The sequence below is a fragment of the Rhinichthys klamathensis genome, unplaced genomic scaffold, assembly GCF_029890125.1.
Source record: "Rhinichthys klamathensis goyatoka isolate OS25496 unplaced genomic scaffold, OSU_Roscu_1.1 h1tg000165l_1, whole genome shotgun sequence".
Lineage (NCBI taxonomy): Eukaryota > Metazoa > Chordata > Actinopteri > Cypriniformes > Leuciscidae > Rhinichthys > Rhinichthys klamathensis.
The window spans coordinates 256,378-283,906 of NW_026606697.1; the positions used below are offsets into that span (position 1 = coordinate 256,378).

General features: G+C 37.8%; 1 protein-coding gene across 1 annotated transcript in view; it reads right to left on the reverse strand.

The window, feature by feature from the left end:
* efl1 (elongation factor like GTPase 1) overlaps window positions 1-27,529 on the reverse strand; it is a 120,093-nt gene that overhangs the window by 60,209 nt on the left and 32,355 nt on the right. Inside the window, exon 15 of the mRNA XM_056259123.1 lies at window positions 25,932-26,067. Within this exon, the coding sequence (XP_056115098.1) occupies window positions 25,932-26,067 (136 nt within the window). The remainder of the gene's footprint in view (window positions 1-25,931; window positions 26,068-27,529) is intronic.

Sequence of the window (27,529 nt, forward strand, 5' to 3'; positions counted from 1 at the left end):
CTGAGCATTTCATTGTGTGCATTACCCTACAACTTAGCCGTGATCATTTTTATAAGGCAATGTTACAAAAGATGCTGTTGCTGATTCATCAAAAAATCCATTTGTAATAAGAAATGTTTCTAGAGCAGCAAATCAGCATATTAGAATGATTTATGAAGGATCATGTGACACTGCTGCTGAAAATTCAGCTTTGCCATCACAGGAATAAATTTGTCTTTTTTGTCCTATCAAAATGCAATGAGTTAAAGTATGTTAGCGATCATCTCTATGGCCACCAATTTCAGACATTTGTGCACTGAATGTTCGCAGTATCATCCAGAAAAATCATTAAGAGGCCGAATGAGCTCTAGCCACTGAGAGGAACAGACAAACAAGACACAAGTAATAAAAATCTGGTGTCGACTGGCTAATTAACGGCTACACACTCATTTGAACATGGATGAACTGAACAGCAAATGACCTCTGAATTTTACGCAACTGAAAGCGGTTTACCGAAGTGCTAGTGAGACATAGAGCAAGGACATCTTTCTTGATGAATGATTTTATGACTCCAAATTGTTCAGGTTTCGAGTTATAAATAGAAGGTCTGAGTTTCCCAGAAGCTTCTTGGCACTAAGATCGCTTGCTTTCTCACAACAGAAGAAAAGCAGTCAAATTGCCTTAATGCACTTGGAAAATGTTGCACTGGCAACTAGAAGAACATATGAAGCCAATCATGTTTGTTAAAATATTAACTACATCACAGAAATACAGTGATCTGTAACCAATCAAAATCCTCTGTCTGGTGAGGATAATGTAAACATAAATATTTGGCCAATTGAATCCTGACATATACTGTAAAGTCAGTATCAGCCCATATTTGGTAATTATAATTTTATTTTCAAGTTACAAAGCACAAAGTCACTCCAAAGGGAGTTATTCTCAATATCAGTAAGCACTGTTTCTGAACTCCCTGAAACGCCTCCATTGAGTCTTGAGTTTTCTTCCAGGAACGTACATGACACAGTACTCCTTTTAAATATTTCCCACCAAAGACAAATGCAAATAAAGTGGTGAAGCCTGGTTGAGTAATGTTAGAAGTGTGTTGAAACTCACAGTTATGGTAAGGGACATTTCCTAAACACACTTGAAGCAGTTGACTAATCACAACACATCCAGCCGACCAATCAGAGCACACTGCCCTTTTCGGAAGAAGGGGCTTCATAGAGACCAGAACTCAACAAAGCTTTACTGACAGACTGGGAAGTTAGGCGCTGCAACAAATGTAAAATAAGCGAAAGATAAGGTGTTATTTTGTTCTAGTACCAAAATCAAGACTTATATTTTATCTTGAGTGAATATATATATTGTATTTTCAAAATAAAGGTTCCCTTTAAAAGTTTGCAGATTCCCTCTGGGTCTAGTTATAGGAAAAGCTAGCCTATAATACAACACAAGTTCAATGATACAAAATCCTCAGTAGCAATAATTAAATGTACAATGTATGTACAATAATTAAATTATATGTACAATATGAATGCAATTACAAAATTAACATGAAACATGCAGTAATAAATAATAGAAAGAATAGCAAGACGCAACCTAATCCAATAAACCATCAACACAATGTGCTTGTCAAATCCAACAGCACACACAAACAATAGCAAGGGGCGTAGATGTGTTGTTTCCTGTTTTTTCCAGTGACTTTTACGGATATTAAGCCAGTGATCTGTACGGAAATTAAGTCATATGTCTCCTCATATTGGCAGAAAGAGAGCTCTTTAAAGATCCAACTGGGGAAAAGGATCTTTAGAAAAAACATTAAACAGGGTTCCAACGCCTTTTGAATGCATTTTTCAAGTCTTTTGCAGTCGTTTGTGATTACTGGATAGGAATATATATATATAAAAAACCTACAGATTGATTTATTAATTGAACATTTCCTGATATTTTCAGGTTTTCCATGACCGTGAGAATCCTGCTTAAAGCTTAAAAATACATATTTAATTTAACAATCAATCTTAAATCTTTATTAATTTATGTTAGCAAATATATCTTTGGTTTGGCAGAGTCATTACATTGTAAATGGCTCTTCAATAAGATTTCAGGACCAAATGTATGTTCTGAACAATCAGATATTGTGTTTTATGCCTCTGTGTGGGTGTACGTGTGCGCGCACGCGTGTGTGTGTGTGTGTGTGAGAGAACTGGTCAAGGCCCAGTATTGTAAGACATGTGTTGAAGTGAAGATTGAAAACACCACACTCAGCAATTCAGCCCAGTTAATGGCATTCACATCTGTGAGGCGTGTGCAGCTTCCAGAACCTTCTCTCTCTGTCACTCGCTCTCTATCCTCACGACATCCTCATAAAAAAAACCCTGCCAAACATACTGGACTGCAAAGCCGACATGACTCCAGACGTTCTCATGCATCTCAGGTGAACTGTGTGTAACTGATGCAACAGTTTTCTTTTATATAAGATGCATGTGTTTCTCAAGATGTTTTGGTTGATTTTCTCTTATATGAGGAAGATCTATTAAAGAGTGAATTTTACAAATAGTGTCAACAATATGTCTGGGTCATATTTCACCCTAATTGGCTTTGTTTATATTTTTGCTTTGTTAGGACCATTACGATTTGTTCAATGTGACATTATTTTCACAGCAATGAAAAAGAGTGTCCTTCTCCTCCAAATCTCATTCTCTAGTGCAGAAAAAAGAATGATTATATATAATATTTAGGGCCGGGACTTTAACGCGTTAATTAAGATTAATTAATTACACACTTTAACGCATTAATTAATTACACAAAAAAATATTTTTAATCGCACTTATTTTTGCACCGCGGAACGTTTCTCACTGGATGAGTTTCGGCGGACCGATTATACTGGCGCACCAACTAGCGTTCATGACGAAGAAGCTGACCATAGACAGTAAAAGATATGGACACAGCGACCCCATAGACTTCAACGGAGAAAAGTGAAGTCAAATAGAAGCACTCACTTCCTGATTGCCAAGCGCACTGCGCATGCTCAAACTGAGCTTGAAGGCGTAGATGTGACGTGAGCAACCGTTCTGACAGTTGTACGTCTTCTAGTAGCTGTGCCAAGTGCAACAAGGAATTCGCTATTGCTATTAGTGTAGTGTAGCAATATGCTATTTTGTTGCAATATGCTATTGCTACACTTAATGGCTATTATGGCTATTAGTGTAGTGCTATTAGTGTAGTGTAGCAATATGCTATTTTGTTGCAATATGCTATTGCTACACTTAATGGCAAAAATTGCACTGGTCTGCTGGACTTGGTTGAACAAAAATAAACAATATTTTGTTGCTTAAGCTTATGTATGCAGTCATTATTCAATGGTATACTAAAAATCCATGTGAAAAAAATTACTTCTCACAGTTCTCAGGTCAAATATTTATGCGATTAAAATGCGATTAATTTCGATTAATTAATTACAAAGCCTCTAATAATTAGATTAATTTTTTTAATCGAGTCCCGGCCCTAATAATATTATAATGATTATTTATAATGTGAAATATCAACCTACACTATACACTCACCTAAAGGATTATTAGGAACACCTGTTCAATTTCTCATTAATGCAATTATCTAATCAACCAATCACATGGCAGTTGCTTCAATGCATTTAGGGGTGTGGTCCTGGTCAAGACAATCTCCTGAACTCCAAACTGAATGTCAGAATGGGAAAGAAAGGTGATTTAAGCAATTTTGAGCATGGTATGGTTGTTGGTGCCAGACGGGCCGGTCTGAGTATTTCACAATCTGCTCAGTTACTGGGATTTTCACGCACAACCATTTCTAGGGTTTACAAAGAATGGTGTGAAAAGGGAAAAACATCCAGTATGCGGCAGTCCTGTGGGCGAAAATGCCTTGTTGATGCTAGAGGTCAGAGGAGAATGGGCCGACTGATTCAAGCTGATAGAAGAGCAACTTTGACTGAAATAACCACTCGTTACAACCGAGGTATGCAGCAAAGCATTTGTGAAGCCACAACACGCACAACCTTGAGGCGGATGGGCTACAACAGCAGAAGACCCCACCGGGTACCACTCATCTCCACTACAAATGGGAAAAAGAGGCTACAATTTGCAAGAGCTCACCAAAATTGGACAGTTGAAGACTGGAAAAATGTTGCCTGGTCTGATGAGTCTCGATTTCTGTTGAGACATTCAGATGGTAGAGTCAGAATTTGGCGTAAACAGAATGAGAACATGGATCCATCATGCCTTGTTACCACTGTGCAGGCTGGTGGTGGTGGTGTAATGGTGTGGGGGATGTTTTCTTGGCACACTTTAGGCCCCTTAGTGCCAATTGGGCATCGTTTAAATGCCACGGCCTACCTGAGCATTGTTTCTGACCATGTCCATCCCTTTATGGCCACCATGTACCCATCCTCTGATGGCTACTTCCAGGAGGATAATGCACCATGTCACAAAGCTCGAATCATTTCAAATTGGTTTCTTGAACATGACAATGAGTTCACTATACTAAAATGGCCCCCACAGTCACCAGATCTCAACCCAATAGAGCATCTTTGGGATGTGGTGGAATGGGAGCTTCGTGCCCTGGATGTGCATCCCACAAATCTCCATCAACTGCAAGATGCTTTCAAGAATGCTTTCAGCACCTTGTTGAATCAATGCCACGTAGAATTAAGGCAGTTCTGATGGCGAAAGGGGGTCGTATTAGTATGGTGTTCCTAATAATCCTTTAGGTGAGTGTATATACAGTGGGGAGAGCAAGTATTTGATACACTGCCGATTTTGCAGGGTTTCCCACTTACAAAGCATGTAGAAGTCTGTAATTTTCATAATAGGTACTCTTCAACTGTGAGTGACGGAATCTAAAACAAAAATCCAGAAAATCACATTGTATGATTTTTAAGCAAAAATCGCCGGGAATTTTTTCGCCATGTTTTTTGGAATAAAATGTTATATAAATCAGGCTACGAATAATATATTTACAAATCCCTCTGTAAATGACTTCATTATATATAACTAGGTACAAGGCTGGAAAGTTTGGTGTATATAGGTGCTAATGAAGTGGAGATTTCGGACTTGGAGTATGAGAGAAAGGTCATTTTGAGAAAATGGGTTTTAAAGATTTAGCATCAGCCAATGAAATTGCACATTCAGAGTTAAATCTCCCCTTTTACTTTCACGATTGGTTGCTGATAAAAAGGAAATTACCATATTTGGACAGCATTGTACAGGAGAGAGAGAGCTTTCTAACGGTGTGTATGATAACAGGGTACAGACAGCGATCGCAGAGCAGCAGGATGATTTAGATCGCCAACTTTTGATGAATTTATGAGAAATCTACAGACGCAAACAGACAAAGTGTAGTAAGATAAAGAAATAAATGTGTATTTCGGACTTTTTTTCACCACAAGTCTGAAAGAAGACAAATATCCCAAAATCTCAAAATTGACCAGTAAAAAAACGATGTTTTTGCCTGCCGTGTCTCGCCTTAATTACATTTAATATTTTGCTTGTGAATAGGTTGACAACGCTACAATGGTATTTGCCGAATAATTACGTTGCAGCATTGCTAATGCTAATCATTACTAGGCCTATCTCTCTTTACCTATTCCACTTGTCTTTGTCCTTTTGAAAATAAATCTGTAAGCTTTTGGCAGCACATTTGGCAGCATCCTCCTCCAATGCCTTTCTTTTTTTCAACCTGGCTTTTTCAGCCCCTCCTGGCCTCTTCCTCCATCCTCCCTGACGCGTACAGTTACGGTAGGGCCGGCCCAGCTATCGGTAGCCAACTACCTGAGAAAAGGTTTTGAAAAAGACGGGCTATGGACCCAACCAACTCTATTTGGAAGAGGAGGGGAGAACTCCCTTACATGGTACAACCCATGCAGAGGCTGCGCACTGCGGTGTTAGAATGCGGAACGTGTGTAGCCTTTAAGAGAAGATAGACAACGTGACAAATGTAAAAAAATATATATATATGTTTTCCTCGACCGGCCCAAAAGTGAAGCGGCCCACCGGGAATTCTTCCGAATATCCACCCCGGGCCTGCTGTCCACACACTCAATCAAACAGACTCCAACCTCTCCACAATGGCCAAGACCAGAGAGCTGTGTAAGAAAATCTGAGATAAAATTGTAGACCTGCACAAGGCTGGGATGGGCTACAGGACAATAGGCAAGCAGCTTGGTGAGAAGGCAACAACAGTTGGCGCAATCATTAGAAAATGGAAGAAGTTCAAGATGACGGCCAATCTCCCTCGGTCTGGGGCTCCATGCAAGATCTCACCACGTGGGGCATCAATGATCATGAGGAAGGTGAGGGATCAGCCCAGAACTACACGGCAGGACATGGTCAATGACCTGAAGAGAGCTGGGACCACGGTCTCAAAGAAAACCATTAGTAACACACTACGCCGTCAAGGATTAAAATCCTGCAGCGCACGCAAGGTTCCCCTGCTCAAGCCAGCGCATGTCCAGGCCCGTCTGAAGTTTGCCAATGACCACCTGGATGATCCAGAGGAGGAATGGGAGACGGTCATGTGGTCTGATGAGACAAAAATAGAGCTTTTTGGTCTAAATTCCACTCGCCGTGTTTGGAGGAAGAAGAAGGATGAGTACAATCCCAAGAACACCATTGCAACCGTGAAGCATGGAGGTGGAAACATCATTCTTTGGGAATGCTTTTCTGTAAAGGGGACAGGACGACTGCACAGTATTGAGGGGATGATGGATGGGGCCATGCATCGCGAGATCTTGGCCAACAACCTCCTTCCCTCAGTAAGAGCATTGAAGATGGGTCGTTGCTGGGTCTTCCAGCATGACAACGACCCGAAACACACAGCCAGGGCAACTAAGGAGTAGCTCTGTAAGAAGCATCTCAAGGTCCTGGAGTGGCCTAGCCAGTCTCCAGACCTGAAACCAATAGAAAATCTTTGGAGGGAGCTGAAAGTCCGTATTGCCCAGCGACAGCCCCGAAACCTGAAGGATCTGGAGAAGGTCTGTATGGAGGAGTGGGCCAAAATCCCTGCTGCAGTGTGTGCAAACCTGGTCAACAACTACAGGAAACGTATGATCTCTGTAATTGCAAAAAAAAAGGTTTCTGCACCAAATATTAAGGTCTGCTTTTCTGATGTATCAAATACTTATGTCATGCAATAAAATTAGTGCTGTCAAACGATTAAAATATTTAATCGCGATTAATCGCATTAATGTCATAGTTAACTTGTGATTAATCGCAATTAATCGCACATTTTTATCTATTCTAAATGTCTCTTGATTTCTTTTTGTCCCATTATTTTTTCTCATTTTAATGCTCTTATCAACATGGAAAACTGGATTGGCCTGCTTTGTGCAAATGTTTTTTATTGAAAACAACATTGGCATATACTGTGTTCAATTTCACACTAACATTCTCACTTGGAGCAAATAATCTCTCAATGTAACACTGTCCATCAATAAAAGAGTGAAAGAAATAATACGAGGTCCTGATATTGACGAGGGGGCGGAGAATTCGCATCAGCTGTGTGTGTGTGTGTGTGTGTGTGTGTGTGTGTGTGTGTGTGTTTTAGTTTTGGCTAAGATGGCTAAGTGTGCTCATCATCAAGCGGTGTTTCAGACTGGACGTGCTGCGATGATGATAGCTCAGTTCACAACGACAAAACACACTTGGTCTTGTCAATGGAACCATTTGGCAACTTTTTAAAAGTAAACTTTCCATTCAGAATCTTATTGGTATACATTTCGGCGTCTCCCGTTCGTCATCCACTCAAAACGTAACGTTAACCTACTATTCGGCCGGCTCGCAAGCCCAAACAAGTGTTGTTTTGTTTCCGGTCTAGCTAGATCCGCTTTGCAACGAAGCAACAAAACTCGCGCATGCCGCGTCCTGTTGCAAAAGCATGTGAAAAAAACTACAAAGTTTGCTAGGCCAAAAAGACCGTTAATCGCGCTCGATAAAAAAATGAACGCCGTTAAAATGGGTTTGCGTTAACGCCGTTAATAACGCGTTTAACTGACAGCCCTAAATAAAATGCAAATGAATTACTTAAAAATCATACAATGTGATTTTCTGGATTTTTGTTTTAGATTCCGTCACTCACAGTTGAAGAGTACCTATGATAAAAATTACAGACTTCTACATGCTTTGTAAGTGGGAAACCCTGCAAAATCGGCAGTGTATCAAATACTTGTTCTCCCCACTGTATATATATATATATATATATATATATATATATATATTGAATTTTTCACATTACAATAATGCATTTGAATATAAAGTCAACGCAAAAAAAGTTATGGTCCCAAATAAAAGTTTCATTTTCATTATGAATTTTTTAAATTCTGAAGTGAAATATGACCCCAGATATGTTCCTGGCAGGTTTTATGAGACTCAACCATTAAGATCATTGTCATCCCATTAATTAAACGTTCATATCGGACAAGAGTTTGTTGGATCAGTGTATCTGTAGAACGGCCCTAGACACAAGGGAAGCTGAACTTCAGGAGCTGTTTTCAGACGTTCTTCCACCGTGAGCCCTTAACTGACAGGATATAGGGGTGGGGGGGTCAGACGGTCTAGTCAGGCAGTTTGTCTCTTTTACGCCATCTATTGGAACAAGCAGAGAGGAGAGAAGGTACTCGATGAACCGAGGAGAACAAAGAAAGACCTTCAGACGACCTGCACAAGAGCAGTGGTTCTCAAGAGATTTTGCTTCATGACCCAGATATTTTATCGGAAGACAATACAGGACAATGTTTTTAAATTGCACAAAAGTAACAAACATATTTTCAAAAACAAATATATATTGTATTTTTTCAGACCTGTAACCCACTGCACAATTCTCTTAAAAATTAAGGTTCCAAAAGGGACATTTTTGGTACCTTTCAGGGAAAAGTTCTAAAAGGGTGAAGAACATTTTTCCACTATAAAGAACCTTTTGTGGAATCGGAAGGTTCCATGAATGTTAAAGGTTCTTCAGGAAACCATAGAAAAAAACTTTATTTTTAAGAGTGCAGCATTGGGGACAATGTTCATCTAGATGTGCAATACTGTGAATCAGCATTGTTGTGTAAAGATCACAATGTTTTTTTCCCCATGGCTTTGAGGAGGACAAACTGCCAGAGAAAAGAGATTTTGAGCTGAGAACAGAAAAACAAGGGTGATGGTGGCCCGAGAACACACATTCCATCCGTCAAATTCACAGGCAGCTGCAAAACTGGAAAAATCACCAGCTTTTTTTTTTCTCCAACCAAAGACAAATTTTCAAATACAGAACCGTTGATGGTAACAACACAACCTGGAGAGACCATGCCAAGTTAAAAATCTAGGTCAAGCTGGAGGAAAAGGGGGGGGGGGGGGGGGGGGGTGGGTAGAGTGTGTGGGTGAGAACATGAAAAACAAAAAAGTGAAAAATGGTCAATAAATTTGAGGAGAGTGCGGAGGGAATGTTTAGGTGAGTGTGTCTCACAGCTGCGTGATTCCATACGGGTTTACGAGGGAATGGGAGGAAAAGTGTGTTATGCTTGATTGGACACCAGAGTGATGAGTCAGTGAATCTTTCTCTCTCACATGCACACATATGAACACACAACATATCAACTTGTCACTGCTCACTCGGGATGTGCAAAAAAGTCCTGCCTTGTATTATTATGCTGGTTTGGGGTCGTGTCAATCAGATCTATTTCCTAAAAAGAACATTTATAAAAGACATGTTCATGTGTTTAATTGTTTAATTTAGCTGTAATTTCTTTGGCAATACAAATTGAAAATGTCGCAAGAATAAGATTAGCCTAGTGTTTCTTATTTTGCATCGCAAAAGAAATAAACTCTAAACCCGATGCAACCCTGTTTTAAATTAAAAAATTTAAACCTTGAAATGTTCGAACTTGGTTTCAAACTTAAGTAATTTTAGTGTTCTTTTACATTACACAATATTTAGCAGACTAAAGACGAGCTTCTTCATTTTCATTTTCTGATGCAATCGGCTGACAATCTTCCTTCATCAGTTTTTGTCGTTTGTGCAGCGGCTGCGGTTCTACAGGAATGTAGCAAATTTATGTTGTAATGATAATCAAACAAAACTCTTGACTTTAGATAAGTAAACAGATATAAACAGTTACCTATTTAAGCATCAAGGTGGAAAAATATAAACGCTGTAGGACAACATCGGTTAACAACATGTAGGCCTATGCTACATTGAGATTCGATCTCGGGTCTATTGAAGCTCCTCGAAGCTCGTGTTGTTGCGTTGATCACTGAGCTATACCATCAGTGCGCTGTTAAAGTTGTAAAGCCTCATTGATGTAGCCTAAATGTTTTTATTGCAATGTTTTATGTTGAAATGTTTTCATTATTTATTCAATTACATTTCAGTAGCCTAATTTCAGTATTGTGATTATGAATTATTTTAACTACGTTTCACTTGTTGAATACATCTGCTACCAGCTTTCAATCGCTCTGAATCAGCCGCGGTGCGGCAGCAGATTACGCATTAGAGAGAATAAACCGGAATAAACGAACACTTTTCAGAGTTTATGATTGTAGCGCCTCTTAGCGGTAAAAGGCAGCAAATACACCACACATTTTACCGCCGCGGTGGAACGGCTGATGTGGGCATTGTCATGGCTTGCCTCGACATTTGCGTTTGAATAGCGCGCGTCCTCCGTGGGCGTGTCAGATTAACGCGTAATGAAGTGTAATGAGCTGGGGAAAAAAATACTGACAGCACTCTCTTTTCATACAGATTGCATAAACTGAGAATATTTGTTTTTTATATAAATTACTTCATTTAAAAGAAGAGAATTCAAGCTTCATAAAGAAAAATCTCTCGTGCCTGTGTGACAAGTAATCGCGGAGTTACAGTTAATCTTAGGACGCGTTTCAGAATGGACTTCACTGACAGAGAGAACGCAGAACTCGCATCATGTTTGTTTTTCTTTATTTGGTGAAAAGCACAACACTTTGTTTTTATTGTGAGTATCCACAAAAAAAATAGAAACTTAACAGGATCTAATGATGTATAACACTTAAATGTAAGATCAAAATCAACCGAGTATTTTGAGTCTCTTTTGCACTGATAAGAAAAAAAGCGAGCAGATCACGCCGGCGTGATTGCCGACCCCAGAGAGTTAAACAACTGGACTGAGTAAAGAATAATAAAGGGGTCTCATGAAGCTGAACTATTTTTATGTTGACAGCACCTTAAATATGCAACACTCATGCTGTGAAACACTAAAAAAGGCAAGACTTGTGAACAGACAGAAAGCTAAATTGTTCAAAAAACAGATACTCAACAAAAATATTTAAAAACAACTACAACCCATTGTACAAAATCCTCACAATAATTAGACTGATTATGCATTAAATTGGGTTTTTAGAGGAGAAATTGACTGATTTTATGACCAGTACAAATACAATACAGTATTTTTTTTACAAAGAAGTATATTTAATAAATAAATAAATAAATCTTATTATTTGATACTATAAATGTATTACATTTTTAATACAATATAAAAATGCAATTGTATATTTACTATAATTATGAAAAAAATATTACATTAAATACAATAATTACAGCAAAAACAATATAATTTTTTTTACTACTAATGATGATGATAAGATATTATAAATGATGATATATTACATTTCATATTAAAATAATATTATAAGTATTAAATTAATAATACTATTAAATACAACAACAATTAAATAAACAATAATTAAAAAAATATTCCTATTATTATTTATTATCTTCTTATTCTATATCTTATTATAATTATTAATGCCATAATATTTGTGCAGTGGTGTTTGATCTAAAGGGTCAAATACATTTTCATGTGCGTTTTAGGCTGCTGTATGTCTACACAATTTCTCACTTGACAATGAATAGCTATTATTTTAAAAATATAATAATAAGCCAAAACAATATCAACATGTATCAATCAATCCACATGCATCAACATGCACCTCTTCTAAATTTTCTATATACCCTAATCATTTTGTTAACAAAATGTATTCATTACTTCAATGAGCTCATTGTTTCTGCCTTAAATTATTACATTGTTTAAATTAATACATTGTTAGCTAACTGCGTTATTTGTATATGTACATTTCTGAAATACATTACTTAGACGCAGTCACCTCTGATAACAGATCACTCTAAATTGTAATGTAGACATGCATTTTCTGTAAAGCTGCTTTAAAATGATAAGTATTGTGAAAAGCGCTATACAAATAAATGTAAATTGTATTGAATTAAATCAATATGATTAAAAATATTACTTCAAATATCAATACCATTTAGTTAAGATGCTTTACTTTGAAACTCTCTACATTTGAATCTTTCAGTTCATCCCCTTTAAAGTAATGCCGCTAAAAATATTAAAGCTAAAAAAAAAAAAGATAAATAACTGACTAGTTTGTTAAACCCACCCCTACTGCTCATGCCCACCAGCATGCTTTACAATCAACAAAGTCAACGGCCTACATCTGCCCAGTCATTGAAACACCCGTTGACGTGCCACATCTGTGGTCGCCCTGATTGCAGTTTGTATATAACCGAGGGAGCCTGCCGAGGGGAAATCAAGCCGCAATCCCTGTTACTCAGAGCTCTGTTGTCCAGACACGAGTAAACATGTGCGCACACGAGCCATACCGTAAAACAAACGTTTTTGCAAAGCTCGCCACCATGAATCAGCATTATTCATCTCATCTGCTGTGTGGCGAGGCGGGTGGTTCACATTGTGGCCTCCTCGCGATCTTAAAACCCAGGCAACCCTCTCGCTGTACACACATCAAACAACGCAACTGTTTGGAGGGCTGCACTGACAATCATTCCCGTACCGCAGGCCTGTAATAAACATCAGCTTATTCTTCTGATCTCACATGTGAATCGGTTCTTTGCTGAAGAGTCATCCCTGTGGTGGGTGAATTTCAAAGTGCAGTGGACCATGGGACTGTTTTGAGGTTGTTCATTAGTTGTTCACTTTTATAGCTGGGTTTCAGTCACGTGATTATCATGACGCGCGAAATTCAGATGGAGGGCAGGGAGTGAAGAGCGCAATGGACGAGATGGAGGAAAGTCCGTACTGTACTACTTTACACGCTCTTACAAGAGAAAGATATAAACAAAAAATCAAACATATGTTGGACGTGATCCTTACGTTATGAAGAGGAGCGATTTTCAACTGAATTGAAAGATTTTCCTGCCATCGAGGCGGTAGATATCAGCAACTACCTCGTCTTACAGACATACTTTGACTTTACAAAGTTCGGAAACGTTACACATTACACAAACATAGCCACTTAAGTTGTATTAACTCACATTTGATGAAGTGATCACTGTACACACGGGCATTTTCCCATTCGGCTCCTCCCGACCGCAGACGTAGGTTTGCAAGCTGTCTTTCCGGAGTTTTCCGGTCAATTTCTTGCATTTCCCCCCTTATGAACAACAACTTTTGGTACATGATAAAAACTCCTCGTGGTTTGATCGATTTAAGTAACCATAAACGACGCAAGACATGCATTTTGAGTTTGTTATAGTGCTTTCTAAATACAGCAAATCACTTCCTGCCCTCCATTTGCATTTCGCGCCATGGCAACGCAGTGGCGTGACGTCATATGAAAACAAGCTATTCCCGATACTTTGCTTCTTCCACTGTTCTGGTACATATTAAAGCAATAAACGGTGCATTACAGTGATTTTACCATAGTAAAGATATGTTGTTAACCCCGTTATTCTAGTAAAATCATTGTAATGCACAGCCAACAGTGATAATTTAAAATCAAAAAAGCAATCATTAGTATTATTATTTCTCATTTGTAGGGTTTGGGATTCTTACAAACCACAAAAAGTAAGCATAAACAAATGTAACCTCAAATCATGTGCGTGGAACTACTTTTGGCTAGACATTTTCACCTAGCAGATGATAAAACAGTCAAAACCAGAATTGCATGGAAGGATGGACCTGAACCATATATAGAGGCCAGGATATCATAGAGACTTACACTATGATAGGGTCTAGTGTTAATTTCTACCTTTTTTTTCCATAAATAAGACGAGACAATGACGAGACGACAATGACGAGACAACACTGACGCAATTAAACGATAACTGTGATAAAAACTTGAAGAAAATCACTTTGTTTTTCTCGAAAAGAGGAGACAAAACATTACAGACTGTTTTTAACAAGCCGCTTGCCAGATTTCAAGAATTTAAATCCCCCTATCAGAGCTTTTCTGTTAAAAGAACACATTTTCTATCCAGTGTTTTACTTAATCTTTGCAATCTGGCAACAGTGACCACGTGCTCTCTCTACACTGCAAAGGAGCGTGGATTATCTGAAAACACAGACAAACAAGTAAGCTTGAGTTTAGCGATCCCCATTCTCCATTTGAGATTAGACAACAGTAGACGACAATTCTGTCAAAACGATCCCCATTCACACGAATCTGCGAAAACTAGGGGTGTAACGATATTTGAACCGAACCGAAAAACCGCGATACACCACCCACGATACGTATCGCGATACTCTCATGGCGAACCGAACACGCCCCGCCCCCTGCGGCCCCGCCCAGCCCCGGCTCATTGCACCTCATGTGTTATGTGTACACAACGAATACAGGGCTGTTGCCTAACCACCATTAACCACATATAATCGCGATAAGGTCAGTGTTTTGTTACTTTTGATAATAAGCAAGGTGTAATCTTTCAAATTATGTCTATTTGATCACGAAATGCAAACAATAAATGCCGTTTTGGCGCTCTTAGATGTGGCGTGACAGATATCACTGTATGCATGCGGCAGCGCGGAGCGCGATCATCTCTTCCTCAGTTACAGAATAAACATGAATGGACACCCGAAGGTATGTTGAAAGATACAGTATACTTACTGAAAGGCATCATAACTCGTGTAAACACTCAATCAGTGTTTCAACAGCGGAAATACGTCAATAAAACGCTAAGTTTTTCACATAGCTTTATAATTACCTCAGGCAAGTCATTCAGTGTCCACAGCTTGCTGGTTTGCTAACTCTTTCACTAAATAAATGCTATATATTAGCCTATATATTATATTTTACTTAACCTGTTTATGATGTCTTGATTATTTAATGTATGTTTAAAATAGTTGTCATGAAAATAACAGCAACTGTGTAAATTATTATATGACAATAACAAATTAGAGTAAAAACATGTTAATGCAAAAATTGCCTTATGTGCAGTTTACATGTTTTCATACAATTTGTTATTTGAGTGTTGATTATTATTATATAATTTAGGTTAAAAGTCTAGGCTCTGTTGTTAAGCTTTAATGTTATAGTAATGTGCAAGTAAGGGCTGTAGTTTACAGCATTAGCAGATAATTTTGTTATCCTTGAGAAACGTTTACTTGTAATTGAATTAATTTAAAGACAAGGACACAATTTGTTCATTAAAGCACTGTTCAATAAAAAATAAAAGCAATTTTAGCTTTCTAAACCCCCCCACCCCACCGAAATGAACCGAACCGAACCGAGACCTCAAAACCGTGGGACGAACCGAACCGTCAGGTTTGTGTATCGTTACACCCCTAGCGAAAACTACTAAAAATGCTGTATTATGCTGCCGGGCCAGTAGTTGGCGATGTCAAAACTACGTGCCTAAAGACTTAACACATATTATGCATGCGCATGACGTCAGTGTTTTCACAAATGTGCATTTTTGTAGTTTACACAGAGACAATAACAAATATCGTTTTCAAAAACTGAAACACATTGAAAGATGTGAGAAATATACTTCATTAGAGTAACTACAGCACATTTATGCTTTTGAACGTGGCTCATCCAGTCAGATTTTAGAAACAGAACTATCCTTTTTAAGAAATATTTGTACAATATTTGAACAGTTCTGGTTGAGTTTCAGAGTTTGAGACTCTGGCTAAAAAAGATCTAACCCACACTCAAGGTCCTAACTGACAAATTGTGAATACATGGCTGACTATTAAAACTAGCGGCCCTCAATCATAACAGACTGCACTGAATGAAGCATTAAACAAAATGGCACATGGATCATTCAGATGCCGAGCAAGAACATTTGTGAATCTTCTAATTTCCATATAAAATAAGAAGTACAATTTTAGATAGCCTTTTTCAAGCAGGAGAGACAACGCGTGTGTAATTAATAGCTCTAAGAAATATAAATGATAATAGTTGATGCAAAATTAGTCCATGGGTGATTTTTGTTTTATCAATATAAAATATAATAAATTATTATTAAAGAAAACTATTTATCTTAGGACCTGTGAATGGCTACCGTTTTTTCGCACATTTTTTGTTCCTTTACTAATAATAAAATAAGATAAAACTAAATATTATTAATGTTTGAAAAACTGCTTGAAAATTAATTCTAAAATAATTTTAAATGTAGTATACTATGTGACACAACAGGACATAACTACCCACACAAAAAAATAAAATTAAATAAATATTTGTATCCAACTTGAATCCAGGAAACATTAAACCACACACGAAAGAAAGAAAGAAAGAAGCGGAAATTTGGAAATATTTCCAAACCTAAAAGATCTCAGCCAAACATGTCGTGCCAAATCAAACTCTTCACACAAAGGAATGGAATGAAATGATAAATGATAAAACAACCACAGGCATCTGTTAAATCCCATTCAAATATCAAATATCACAAAGAGCTTCTCAAGAAAGCAAAAATAAATGTGAGAGTCAGCGAGAGTGAGATCGCTCCATAATTAATGACTTCATCTCCATTACAGAAATTCAATTCTGCTCTTTAGGTTACTACACTTGATCATTAATAACAGTGAAATCGTTTAAGGTTTGTGTATGTGTGCGTGTGGGGGGGGGGAGAGGACACTTTCACATATTTTATGAGGATTTAATAATTGGATTTCCTGTTTGAGAAGGAACAAAGGCAGGCGGGTGGCTTTGAAGTGGGAAATGATGGTTCACTAGACAAGCTCTGCTGCATGTGTGTGCCATTATGAACTAGACCAGGGGGGAAAGGCCACAGGAATGAATGACGTCATTTTATATAAATGAGAATCATTGTGCTTGTATTCCTGATGAGAGAGGCGACAGGATGCTTAAAAAAAAGAGACTCTGACTTGGTCTATCTGTGATATGAAAACACAAACTTAGAGCGTTATCTTCTCTGAGACACAGGCAACACACACTACTAGTCAACCGGAGTTACAATTACATTAAATACGAAACCATTTAAGTACAGGTGTACTCAATTGCTGAAATGAAATGGACATTTAACATGTAGTTACCAAAGACTAATACTGCAGCAAAGTTCCAGTAAGCAAAGTAGAGAGAGATAAAGAGAAGGTTTAGAGTAGACCATTGTCACAGAAAAATTAGCAAATTCCATAAAACTTCTGCGGTTTACTAGATATGTAAACATTGCCAATCAGGGTTGACCAAAACTGAGAATTTAAGAATTGGCTTCCTTTCAATGTATGAGCTGGAATTTGAACACTGCCCACACAGGTTGTTGAATTGGAATTCAAACTGATATTAAATTTTATTTGTTAAATTTTATTTATTATATTATTATTAGTGGAGGGGACTTTTATTTTGACATCAGAGAGAAGCACAGATGAACAGGAGCTCCCATTCTCCATCTTCATTGGTTTACTGTCTTTGTTTAACAGTTCTGTCAACAACTGTAAGGCAAACAACTGTAAGGCAAATGCTATACTTTTTCAAATCGGCATTCAGCAAATATGCATTTTTAAACACGTTTTTGAATATTGAAATATTCAATGCCACAAACCTCACACACTTTGGCGAATCCAGTTGTTAGATCTTCTAGTGTACATCCTGAATAAAAACACATGTACTTTGCATGGACGTAGGTTTAGGGGGGGATGCTAGGTACTAGTCCCAACCAATATTTTAAGATGATAAAATTGTCCTCACCAATATTTTAGCGAACTCAGTGCTGCTATTTGGATCGATTCTGACGGCCAGAACGACAGTACAAGAAACGCCATCATTTGATTGGCTGAAAAACCGAGGGGGTGGGATGTCCCACCAAAGCTGAGACCAAACCTACGCCCTTGGTACTTTGTAAATGTGTGTGATGGTCCCTGCTCCGCATTAGCCATCAAAAAAATCCATATCAGTCAACGACTAATTGTTATTGTAATTCAAATTTGAATTTATGGTGACGAGCGGAGCATGAACTTGGTTTGAGAACAGATGTTAAATGTTCATTATTGCCTTACTCATTCAGAAATTGTTATGCTATGCTAATGCTAATACAGCACTGTGTTACCAATTAGCAAGTTAACATTTACTGAATTAGCCAAATAAAGCTAGCCAACTTTTCACTACCAAAAATATTTAAGTTGAGATTACATGATACCTTTAAGTTAAATGTATGAATTAGCTTACTTAAATATTTCAAGTTATGAGTAATTAAAATTAAAATCTGAAAAAATTGAATAAAATTGAATTTCTTAACTTAAATTTTTTACCTGGTTACCTCGATTTGTTTTGTTTTTGTTCTTTTCCAACTTATTGAGGTTTACAGTATATAACCCTGGTGAAGAGAGGGGGACAGTGACATCTATCACACTTAAGTTCTTCATTTCCTGTTTCTGTGGAGTTTCAGCACATAAAGCATCAGTAAAAATGTTTGTCCCTGTCTACACTCTATTTTTTTTATTGGCTCTTCTCCTTGGCTTTGTTTCGGGGCGGTATGGTAGTGTTAAGCATGTGCATGTGATGTGGTAAGTCGAGTGGGCCTGTTTTTGACAGTGCGTCTGGTTTGAGTTTTGTCTTTAGGGGGTCCAGTCAGCCGAGAGCCAGGTCAAACAACGCTTTTAACCTGTCATGTGGTTTAAGGACAAATCTTTCATCCATATCTAAAGGCCTTCTTTTTTCCACGCTCGCATTTGAACTGCTCCACACCTCGCTGCAAAACAAGCCCAATCAAGCAGGAATACAGACTTATCTACAGTCAACATCCCCTCAAAGCTGCAGTCACTGACCGCGGAGTTTACACTATAAAACAATGAAATGATGGCTAACACATGTCACAGACATAGGGCTGCAGACTAAAGATTTTCCTAGTCAACTAGTAGTCATTTACATTACAATTACATTTATTCATTTAGCAGACACTTTTATCCAAAGTGACCAACAACTAGAGAACACAAGCAATTCATCTTAAAGAGTGCTAGTAAAACAAAGTTTCAGCCCTTCATTTAGGCCATTAGTTGACTATCAAACGTTTATGATATCAATTTAATTACTTAAATATATACTGTCATTGGAAAATGGTTTGAGCTGAGGAAGAATATTATATGTAAGATTTCTAACTTAGTTCAACATTAATAATAAAGCATAAAATTGAGCCTTTAAAATATAAATGAAGCACTCAAGCACACACAAAGCTTGCAGGCAAAAGTAATGATTATGAATGTTTCTGAAAAAAGAAAGAAAGGAGACTGTCTGAACATAATAATAATGAATTAATAAACAACTGTTTTCGATGCAGACTCATCTTCACACCCCTTTCAGCGGTGCTGGTTCCGGAACTAAATTTTCCATTCATTTTTCCCATAAGAAATGTAAAAAAAAGTGTTTGTTAGAGTTATAAGCCATGAACCAAGCCAAACAGCTACGGGGTGAATCACAACACTACAAACTTTGATTTCAAGCAAAAAGTCGGATAAAAAGACAAAGGTACAAGACAGTGTACTTAATGACTAGATAGATGCACTGTAGATAGCTAGATAGATAGATATATACACTGTAGATAAATTGATAGATAGATACACGATATCGAATAGTGTCTGTAAACCACAAAAAGACTGTTTAAATATGAATCTTGTGTCTGTGTGTGAATGAATTAACGGCACAGATGCTCGCTGTTGTTACTGTAGTAAACAACAGCGCACATCTGTTCATTCACACTGGCACTTACATTAGTAAACATGTTATTTTTACATGAACACATCTTCTAGTTTAGCTTTTACCAAACTATATTGCTATACTGAGATGAGAATAAATCGACTGAAATATGTTGAAATAAAATGTCTTTGTATAAGCAACGTATTAAACTGAAAATTACATACATGTTGCTCACATATTATGGTAGCCCTGTTTGTGACTGCGCCACTTGTGTAGTTTATTTTTTCTGCAACCAACTGACTAATTAAAGTTGTCAACTAAGCCTCTTCTCTTCGACTAACGTTTAGTCGACTATTAGGGAGCAGCCCTCCACAAAGACTTGCTGTTTCCTGACCTGACCTTCCTGCCATCTTCATTATAAAAGCATGCATTATCATTGATTCTCCAGCCGTGTGTGTGACGTCCAAGCCCTCACTAAAAACCATTCAAATCTAGTTAGGGCTATTCGTGGGTCTGATGCTCAAACTGAATTATGAAATAGTGTTCAGTAATGTCCACTCAAAGCCGTAGTGTTTTATTGACAAGTGCCTGCGCTCCCCTTTTGAGCTAGCATTAGATGAACTTGTCGATACATTAATGCGCCCCTCCTTCATAATTTATTAAAATCTCATAAAATAAACAAGGACTGGGCAGTCGGTCAATGTACTGCCGCACAAACTGCAGAGAGACTCGAGCAATTCGAAGGCTTTGTCATGCAACTAAACACTTAAAATGCTATTGAATAAGGTGCTAAATCAAAACTGAGAATGCAAGCTAGGCATTTGATACATTTTATAATTATACACTTTCATGGCAATAAAAGCTTCAAACATGAATAATTTATGACTACCAATAAAGCTCAATACAAGTGTTACCAGTTTACAAGCACAATACGTTCTAGTAAATATGCTTGTGAAGTTAAGTCTTGTATAACAAACCCTGAATTACCCGAAACAAATATCTACAAGATGTTCAGCCATTTAGATGACAAACATAAAATAAGACTGCATGTGACCAAAACTAGAAAAAAGCACTTCAACAAAACAGTCTGTCTATGCATTTTACAACTAGTTAAATATTACAAAATATGCTGTTCTTTGCAGAAAATTAAGTGAGTTCTAGATTACTATATTGACTATTTCCCTAAAAATTTACATGAAATAGTATAATATAAAAATAAAAAATAATATAAAATGGTCATCAGGAATGGGCCAACTGGCAATTAATTTAAACTGAGCCCAAACCCCAAAGTGTAACAATTAATTCAAGACAAAATTGCAAAAGACTGTGTTGATAAATAGGTTTATAGTGAATCCAAAGGCTATTTCAGTGTTACATGTGCAGTGTGAATTATGCCACCTGCTAATATGGGTGCAGAGCTGTGTAAAACAGGCCTGTGTGATAAAGAGTGATAAAATTAGTTATATCCAATATTTCAACTTCTATCAAAACCAAGTCAATCTGGTAAACTTTGTATGATACGAGAGCATACTAGGAAAGAAATCCACACACAGAAATTTCATTGCATAACCAGAATATCATCAGCCTATAAAGAATTGGCTCAAATAACGGAAGTGGAAGTGCTTTAACAAAAAAATAATCTGCACCCAAATTCATTAATAACTAAGTAATGATATGAAACACACCTGGTTGGTGAGATAGTATATACTGTATAGCAGCAGAAATTGACCAATGATCATTTAATGGTTATTTATTATACAAATATTTCCTGCAAAAGTAACTATATTGGAATACACACCATTACTACTTTACGACATAGAATTACTCATACTGTAACATTACATTTAGATCACACTGCCAAGTTCTAATATTTAGGTAGATATAAATAATTAATAGCCTAATTATTAATGTATCAATCCAATGATCTAAAGTAATGATGCATTATATGACAAGGAAAAAAAAAAAATCACAATATCTAATTGTTTCGCCACGATTTTATACCACATTAGAAAGCAAGATTCAAATGTGCATTAAAGAGGTGACTGAGGTTTTGGAATGAGGAATGAGAAATGGAAATGTAGTCTCATCAGCGCATTGCCCACACACACACACACCTATGACGTTAGGAACGCTGGGAATCATAAATTAGATTTAATTGCTCCTGCTCTATCTGGATGCTGACTCAGAACTATGGGAGTCCTGGATGAGAATCACACAGACCTTCCAGTGTTAGATGACGAGCCAGAGAGCCTCTTTACCACTGAGGTGAAGACCACAGCAGATTATAAATGCAATCCATCTTACGCTGCAGCCTGACTCTGTTGTTTAGGAATGTTTGTGAACCGATGGCTAGTGAAGTATCACTAAAGCCTGAAAGCTTGTTGATATGAGAATAACAGACTTGAACCTCCTGGCATCCTACACAGACACACACAAACACATTTTTTCTCCCGTTCCAGCCCATCCTAAAGGTGCTCTATACAGGATTGAGATCTGGTGACGGTAGGCATTTGAGTAAAGTGAACTCAGTTTGAGATGATTTGAGCTTTGTGACATGGTGCGTTATCCTGCTGGAAGTAGCCATCATAAGATGGGAACACTGTGGTCATAAAGGGATGGACATGGTCAGCAACAATTCTCAATATGTACCCAAAAGGGGCCCAAAGTGTTTCAAGAAAATGTACCCCACATTGCACCACCACCAGCCTTAACGGTTCATACAAGGCAGGACAGATCCGCACTTTCATGTTGTTTAAGACAAATTCTGACCCTACCCATCTGAAGTGGGAGTGAAGTGGCACCGGTGTGTTCTTCTGCTGCTGTAGCCCATCTGCTTCAAGGTTTGACGTGTTGTGCATTCAGAAAGGCTCTTCTGCAGACCTCGGATTGTAACGAGTGGTAATTTGTGTTACTGTTGCCTCTGACCTCTGGCAAGGCATTTTCGCCTACAGAACTGCCGCTCACTGGATTTTTTCTTTTTTTTTCTTGACTATTCTCTGGATATTTTCTTTTTTTTTCTGACCATTCGCTGCAAACCATAGTGATGGTTGTGGGTGAAAATCACAGTAGATCAGCAGCTTTTAAAATATTCAGACCAGCCAGTCTGGCATCAACAACCATGCCACATTCAAAGTTACTTGAATTAGCTTTCTTCCCCATTCTGAAGCTCAGTTTGAACTTCAGAAGATGATCCTCTGCATCCCTAAATGCATTGAGTTGCTGCCATGTGATTGGCTGATTAGATATTCAAGTTAATGAGCAGTTGAACAGGTGTATCTTATAAACTGGCTGGTGAGTGTATATATATTTGTGAATAAAAAAAATATAACATGTATTTACTGTTTTTATATAAACACGATTTTCATGTCATTCAAAAAAAATATTGTGATAATTCATCAGCATTTTGTAGGAATACTGTTTTGTTTTTGTAGTTGTTTTTACCCAGTTCACCTATTGGTGAAATATAAATAAATAAAAAAGAGCAATTACAAACAAATAAATAAATAACAGTTTTTCTACAAATGGCCGGACATCAATTAATACAATTAATAATTATATTTATTTACATATGCATTCATATTCTTTGTATATGAACACAAATGATATGTTGTTCCATTCACAACTGGTTTCTCTTAGATGCTGATGACATTAAAACTAAGACTTTAAAACAAAGTATAGACTTTATGCCTCTTATAAAGTTTAGATAAAAAAGCCACTTAATCATTACTTATGGTCCACTAGAAGTGTGGTGGTGTTCGTGTCTATAGATACACTGCCCATTGTGCCTATATTTTCATATTTTCTTCTTGAATTCCTGTGCTTGGGACGTTTCTGGGCTGCAGCCTTTGGGCAGTGGGTGTGTCGCCCCAGCTAATAACAACGTGCGGCGAAAGTGAGAGTGGGACTTTATCATCTGTGTCTGAAGCTCGGCTCGACACAAAAACAGTTTGCTAATGTTGCTATTGCTCTGTTAACTGCTATCTGTAACTCAACAGATTACTAGGCATTGCAATTACGTTTTTTATGAAGACACGTAATTATTGTTTATTAGCGAGCTAATAAGAAGGATATGAATATGAAAATTGAGGCATGGGCTAACCTCTTCGATGGCTCTAGCAAAACAAATCATCATTAGGAGGTGGTCTAAAGACTACATGACACAAGCTGCCTGTGTGAAGAGTTCAATAGCTTTTTGAAGAAAGCCGTAGCTGTTTGTAATCTTTTGTGTTTGTTGAGGCTGAAGGAAACTTATAAGAATGGTGGGGGGGATCAGGAATTGTTGAACCAAGTCGTCATTTTGAACTTCAGTATTTTGAGCTAAAGCCTGCGGGATAATTTAGTCCTACTTTGATGCATATTTGGTGTTGAAACATTTGTGTCTGCAAACAGACAAAACAGAGATGATGAAATATATCTGCCAAAATGTCCCAATTCAACCCATGTTGCCAGGGCAACAAACTCCAATAAGTCAAAACTACCTCCAGAAGAATTTTCTTCTCTTGATAGAATGCATTACTGGTTGTTTATGGGGCAATGTTTAAGCTCTGTTCCAAAACCTAGAGATGCCTTCCTGTCTACACACTGTAGGCAACTGACTTATAAGGCAGCATCTTGACAAAAACGAAACCTTTTAAGGTACTTATTTTGAATGCTCTATATACATACACCAGGGCTTGACATTAACTTTTTGAGGCACTTGTCCTTCGGACAAGTAAATTTATGTTTCTCTTGTCCATGCACAAAAGTCACTTGTCCGGGTAAAGATTTATAATTTTATCTAGGGCTGCACGATTAGGGGAAAATGTCATATTGCGATTATTGAGTTCAATATTGCGGTTGTGATATGCGATTGCGATATAATAAACAAATGGTTTCATGAGTCAACTTGTTTGGTTCTAAACCAAATGCACACACAGATTAGTGATAATTCTGAAATTAGCAATAACAATTAAATGATTGATAACACCTATAATGATCAATATAAGCCATTGATGTCTGGATAAAAATTAACTGTCTAACAGGTAGGACATATACAGAAATTGAATAAAGTTATCAAACAGTCTGGGCTGCATAAATTATAAATTATATATAGACTACTACTTATTGAAGCTACACAAGTTCTTTAGTCAAGAGCAGTGAGTAATTTTCTCTGTTCCCTTTGTTCTTTCAGTAACTTTACTGACAGAACGCTTTATTGGTAGCTGGCCCTTTAAGAGCAGCCGCTGTGGACAGAGACGCGGATATCACACGCGCCTCATTCTCTCACGAGTCACAACTCTTTATGTCCATCATAAGACTGTTCTTATGTTATGAAGATACTCGACAAATGACATTTTGGCTTAACTGTGTGTGTTGTTGATGTTCGTTCAAGTGCGAAAGAGAACTTCTGGCGCGCGGTCTGTGCATGCGCATTATACTGGCGCGCGTCTTTCTGTGAGTCACAGGACATTCACAGGCAGCGCGAAAAAATTTGTTCGTTTCAAATCGGTAAAATTAAATCTGTAAAATAGACGTAACGAGTGGCACATAACGTGAAGTAACATGGCATTTTATTTTGTTTGAAATTTAACTTGTCCGGTCGGACAACTAATTTTCTCTTCTACTTGTCCTACAAAAAATCCACTTGTCCCGGACAAGCGGACAAGCCTTAATGTCGAGCCCTGCATACACTATCATTCAAACGTGTTTTTTTTTTGTTGTTGTTGTTGAAAGGATGCATTAAATTGACTAAAAGTGTCAGTAAAGACTATTGCTTTGCTACAAAAATAAAATAGAATCCCTTTTCAAATAAATGCTTTTCACAAAAACTGTGCTTTTTTAGCGCTCAAATAACCACCACTGCACCAGAATCTCAAGGCATTGCTATGTAACTTCATTTTGGCCTAACTGCAGCAGAATTCAACCATGAAAAAAACCATATATCAAACAAAAATATAATCAGAAATAGAGTTTTGTCTTCGAGGAGTTGAAAGTCACTCTGAAACTGTACTATAAACCAAAAGCCGAATACTAAAAACAAATCCATCTGGAACCTGTGAAGAGGAACACTGAGGAAAACAGACGACCTACCGAGAACATTTCCTGAGGGAACTTCCTCCAGTTCTTCCAGCTCGCGGCCCATCAGCAGGTAGAGGCTGTCTACGGTGCAGCAGGCCATGTGGGGGATGCTGGGTAAAGCATCAGCTACTGAACAACCCTCAGGAAGCTACAGGAGAAAATGATCAACAAAAAGCCCACATCAGCATCAGGACTATGTAATATATTGTACTGCTACTGATGTCGCTAACAAATGGATTTTTCTGAAAAATGGAAATTAGTCATTATAGCCATTCACCATAACAATATAATTGAAAGCCATAATTTTTTACATTTAATAGGCTAAAAAATATAACTTAACAAATTGAAATTTCACTTTTAATCTTCACATAAACTCTATAATAAATATCACATGTAGCTGTGCCTTTAACAAATTGTGTTGTACATAGTTTATATAGTAATATTGTGACGTTTCGGTCTCTGTCAGCTCTCTCTGTTTGAATAAGAGTTGTCAGTGAATTATTTTAGCTTATATATATGTGTGTGTGTGTGTGTGTGTGTGTGTGTATATATATACACACACACACACACGTATGTATATATACACATGTATGTATGTATACACACATGTATGTATGTATATATACTGTGTGTATATATATATACACTCACCGGCCACTTTATTAGGTACCCCATGCTAGTAACGGGTTGGACCCCCTTTTGCCTTCAGAACTGCCTCAATTCTTCGTGGCATAGATTCAACAAGGTGCTGGAAGCATTCCTCAGGGAGTTTGGTCCATATTGACATGATGGCATCACACAGTTGCCGCAGATTTGTCGGCTGCACATCCATGATGCGAATCTCCCGTTCCACCACATCCCAAAGATGCTCTATTGGGTTGAGATCTGGTGACTGTGGAGGCCATTTTAGTACAGTGAACTCATTGTCATGTTCAAGAAACCAATTTGAAATGATTAGAGCTTTGTGACATGGTGGAAGTAGCCATCAGAGGATGGGTACATGGTGGCCATAAAGGGATGGACATGGTCAGAAACAATGCTCAGGTAGGCCGTGGCATTTAAACGATGCCCAATTGGCACTAAGGGGCCTAAAGTGTGCCAGGAAAACATCCCCCACACCATTACACCACCACCACCAGCCTGCACAGTGGTAACAAGGCATGATGGTTCCATATTCTCATTCTGTTTACGCCAAATTCTGACTCTAACATCTGAATGTCTCAACAGAAATCGAGACTCATCAGACCAGGCAACATTTTTCCAGTCTTCAACTGTTCAATTTTGGTGAGCTCTTGCAAATTGTAGCCTCTTTTTCCTATTTGTAGTGGAGATGAGTGGTACCCGGTGGAGTCTTCTGCTGTTGTAGCCCATCCGCCTCAAGGTTGTGCGTGTTGTGGCTTCACAAATGCTTTGCTGCATACCTCGGTTGTAACGAGTGGTTATTTCAGTCACTGTTGCCCTTCTATCAGCTCGAACCAGTCTGGCCATTCTCCTCTGACCTCTGGCATCAACAAGGCATTTCCGCCCACAGAACTGCCGCTCACTGGATGTTTTTTCTTTTTCGGACCATTCTCTGTAAACCCTAGAGATGGTTGTGCGTGAAAATCCCA